The 4,202-nt window shown below is 46.5% G+C and overlaps 1 protein-coding gene across 1 annotated transcript in view; it reads left to right on the forward strand.

The window, feature by feature from the left end:
• SLC41A3 (solute carrier family 41 member 3) overlaps positions 1 to 4,202 on the forward strand; it is a 32,582-nt gene that overhangs the window by 1,122 nt on the left and 27,258 nt on the right. Inside the window, exon 3 of the mRNA XM_019504925.1 lies at positions 5 to 283. Coding sequence (XP_019360470.1) covers positions 5 to 283 — 279 coding nt within the window. The remainder of the gene's footprint in view (positions 1 to 4; positions 284 to 4,202) is intronic.

Consider the following 4,202-nt stretch of genomic DNA (forward strand, 5'->3'; position numbering starts at 1 on the left):
GGAGGAAGCTCGGCAGAGGAGAAAGGAGGGCAGGACTAAAAATGGAGAGCAGTCCAGGCACAAAGCAAAGAACAAGGGTAAACACAGAGACAGCCGACTTGGCAGCCAGGAGGCAGAGGATGTCCCTTTGGTCTCGCAGCAAAAACAGCCAGCCGAAGAGAAAGTGGCTATGGCAAGACTACGCGAAGAATCAGCTGTTGCCGTTTGTCTGCAGGTGCTCCTGCCCTACATGTTAGCAGGCCTCGGCATGGTCTTGGCCGGGATGGTTTTGGATTATGTTCAGGTAAGGGAGACAGTCTCTTTCTCAATGGGTGTTTTGGATTATTCTCAGGATTCAGAGCATAGGCCTTGCCAAGCGAAGGAGGATTTACCAGAGATTGGACAGATGTGGGAGAGTCTTCCCCAATTTTGGATATCACCTTCTCAGTTCTAGACCATTATCACCCAGCTGCTGCTAGAACAGTGTCACAAGGCAGGGCCTCTCGAATGCATTGCCCTTCACCTCCTTTGAAGACTCAGGGTCTGGACAAAAGGGGGCGAGGATTTGCTATATATCAGAAGCTTTAGGGTAACAGCCTGTCGACATGCTCTTACCCTGTGGTAAGCACAGACTAAATCAGGATAGCTTATGCCTCCTCAGTGAAGCAAGGCTAAGCTGCCCTGGCTCAACTTTACTTCCCTCAGGGTCGGAGCAGGCACCCAGTTACATGCAGAGCAGGTGATGTACAGTAAGTCCCTGCCCATTTCCAGCTCATTGTAACGTGTTCTGACTCAGGGGTTGCATCTACACAAGCAGGAGAGTGTGCAGTTGTTACTGCGCAGTCATTTAGTACTTGTGTAACCAAGTACTTGTGTACTTGCATAACCAAGTACTAAGTGACAGCACAGTAACCGGCATTACTGCGCAGCAGTGTCCCCGCATGGGTTTTTTCTGATGCTACTGTGCAGTAGCATCTCGTGTAAATGAGGCCAGGGTGTCACAAGCATCACAGAGGTATTTCCAAGTCCTTTGGACAAAATAAGGAGCTAGAATTGCCCAGCACTCTTGTTAGTGCTGTGTCTACCTTGATACACATCGTGTTCATCTTCATATTCCTTTTTAAGGACTTCTAATGGTGGCAGTATGGGTCTCTGTCCCGCAAGGGAAATACATTTTGTGTGATGGTCTTAATCAAAGCTTGCCTTTGCAGTGCAAAATTGCTTAGCAGCTAAGAACTGCCTTTAGTCAACATATGCTTACTGTGTATATCCATAGGACTCTCAAATGTATTATTGCTAAGAGGTGACTCTCTTTCAGTTATGCATTGCTTTTTCCCTCCCTTGTGTATTTGATTAACAAGCTATGGGGTCATGCTGCCCCTTCATTATCTGATATGATGACACTGAAAGCCCTGTGTCTGCACTGACAGTTTTTGCTGGACTGAAATTTTTCCCCTTCATCATTAGCCCTTAATTGACCACCTTAAGCTGTAAGAGCAGTAAAGCCTGTAAACGCAGAGGCCATGACCAATTAAGATGGTCACAGTGTCCTCAGCTCACCTTAATGTTCTGTAAACTGCAGCTCACGCTATCCACTCTTACATGAACAGGAACAAGGGCACTGTGCTATAATATCAAGGATCAAACTTTTTTTTTGTCACCTTTAGCACCAGTCTAACAGACAGAAGGTTTGGTTTCATTTTTAATTTCTGTCCATTAATAGCTAACGCTGGATATAAATGGCATTTTTATCTTGCCATCCCAAAGTGCACAATGGCTTTACAGAGCAGACAGGTAGGTTTGGGCAAAGTATGTTTAAAAATGCAGCCCTCTGCTGAGTTGTTGAGCAGTCCACAGCACCACGGCCCCAGTGGTTCAGGCAGGAGTGCTGCAAGCCCTGTACCTAGCTGATGTTACAAATGACTGACTAGTTTATGTGTAAATAGCAATCCATCATATCCTTCCTCCTTGTGCTGAGTCCCTCAATAGTTAGGGAAGAAATCTGCTGCTTTGTGGAAAGACAAGCACATCAGCTGCTGGTGCAGTGAAACCTTGTGAGTGAACGTGCCCTGCTTGGATGTACTGTTTCTCTGATAGCTTCACTGCTGTTTGGCGTCTTCCTCCCTTTGTGTCACATGCCAGCCAGGTCTCTTTCTGCTTCTGCTGAGTGAAAAGGGAAGTTCACAGCTTCCTCGGTGCCCCAGCGTGGCTTTCTTCCCTATGTACTTGTGGCCCACATGGCCCAAGGTGGCACTGAACCAAAAATAGTCTTAAACATGGACCCCTTCAATGGCTTAAAGAGGCAGCCACAATATGAAGAGATCTTAGTGCCGTTATCACGGTGCATTGCGAGGGCAGCCTGGCAGCATAGCCATGCCTGCTCTGCAGCAAAGAGAAGTCATGCGTAAACAAAAAAGGGGTTTGAAAGCTTGTCCTTCGGCATTTTCTGTCCGTCTTTGTGTTCCTGTTAGTGCTGCCAGTCACCTTATTCCTTAGACATTTCTTTGCATCATGGTAGTGGATAGAGGACCCAGTCAGAGATCAGGGCTCTGTTGTACTAGACACTGTCCACACATGCAGTGGAAAGACAGTAGAGTCTGAACAATTTGGACATCACCTGGTTGAACCTCTTGTGTTTGATGAAGTAAGGTGCTGGATCTGTGATGTTGTGTCAGAGGTACCTTAAGTGTATAATAAAAAAACAGTGTGCATGCACGTCATCTGCTTTCATTACCTTCTTTGCATGCTGATTTGCCAGTTGGGTGGATTTTATGGTGCTTGCTTAGTAATAGAGAGAGTTGAGAGCGTGATAAACTCATTCAACCCAGCCTGCCAGGGTTTTAGGAAAGGCCGTACTAGCTGCTCTTTCTTTTTATGGCAGTTGGGTCTTTCAAACAGTCTGACACTTTCCTCCTACCAAGGCTTTCGTCTGGGAACAAGCAAGCAGTTTGTAATATGCATTGATACTTTATGGCTCTGTTGACAGATTATTGAACCCCTAAAATCCTGAAATGGCTGACAAGGCAACTCAGAGCCCCTGGGGCTTTTGCTGAGAGCTTGCTTCTCCCTCTTACCTTGAAGCTGTAGGTGAGAAGAAGCTGATTGCGGCATGGGGCAGTGGATAGTAAGAGCTTCTCTGGTTGGACTCCGCATCTCACTCATCCTTATATCTCCTTGCTACGACTCTCCAGGACCAGTAATTGCCAAGTATATTGGTGAGGAGTCTTTTTTAATCTTGTCTTTGAATACTAGGATCTGGACAGACTTCTCACACGAGCCACTGAACAGCTGTAGGTGTCTGTTGCTACTGACTGGCTTTGAACCAGCAGCTGCCTAGTGAAAGTACCTTATCTTCCAGTCCCTTGTGTCATGTGGGCCCTCCTTCACTGGAAATAACCTTTAGACCCTAAGATTCTCGTGTGCTGTCCAAACTATTACTCAAGAGCCCCAACAGACACCGGTCTTCCTCCCCTCTGATTTTACATATGTTTCCATTTGGGTTTATGGTCCAGGTGGACAAGCTTGTGCCGGCACATCTAGCCACTTCACGTTTAAACAAGAGATGAAACCACCTCTGGCGTGGAACAGAATGGCCATTCTGCCCTGTGCAGGGATGCTGCTTTACCATGGAGGACAGGAAGGGAACGAGCATGCAGTAACCACTGGAAATATTCCCTTTTGTTCTCCTGTGGTCTAGTGAGTTTAGAGAACTACCTTAAATAAGCTCCTGCAGTAACTCTTATCTTGGCCTTTGCAAAGTAGCTGAAAGTTGAAGTGATGACAGCAGATAAGAGCGTACACATGTGAAGCTCATTGGCTGGTCCTATGGAATTTTTTTTTTTTTGAAAGTCACAGATAGAGCCAGCATAAACTGATCATTATGCCCTGAGCTTATACACACAAATGAGACTGGAGAAGAGAAGGGGCTGGGAGCAGCAAACTTTCACTCCAGGTATAGCTTTGCTGCCTTTCCAGATGGGACCTGAATAATGCTGGTGGCCGTAACAAGTGTGGACACGTTCTTGGTGACCTTTCCTTACCTTGAAGGAGACTGAAGTCAACTCCCCATTGCCCGGGCCTTGGACTGGTGAGAAAAGATCAACACAGCACATGGTGGGACTGAAACAACTAGGGCTAGTTCAGCATGGGCTTATATATTAAACCATCCTGTCAAAGGCATGCTGCTTCCGGACAAGGAATATAAGCTGAGGAGAAAGGACACC

The sequence above is a fragment of the Gavialis gangeticus genome, unplaced genomic scaffold, assembly GCF_001723915.1.
Source record: "Gavialis gangeticus isolate Ggan-Ray unplaced genomic scaffold, GavGan_comp1, whole genome shotgun sequence".
In the NCBI taxonomy this organism is placed as follows: Eukaryota; Metazoa; Chordata; order Crocodylia; family Gavialidae; genus Gavialis; species Gavialis gangeticus.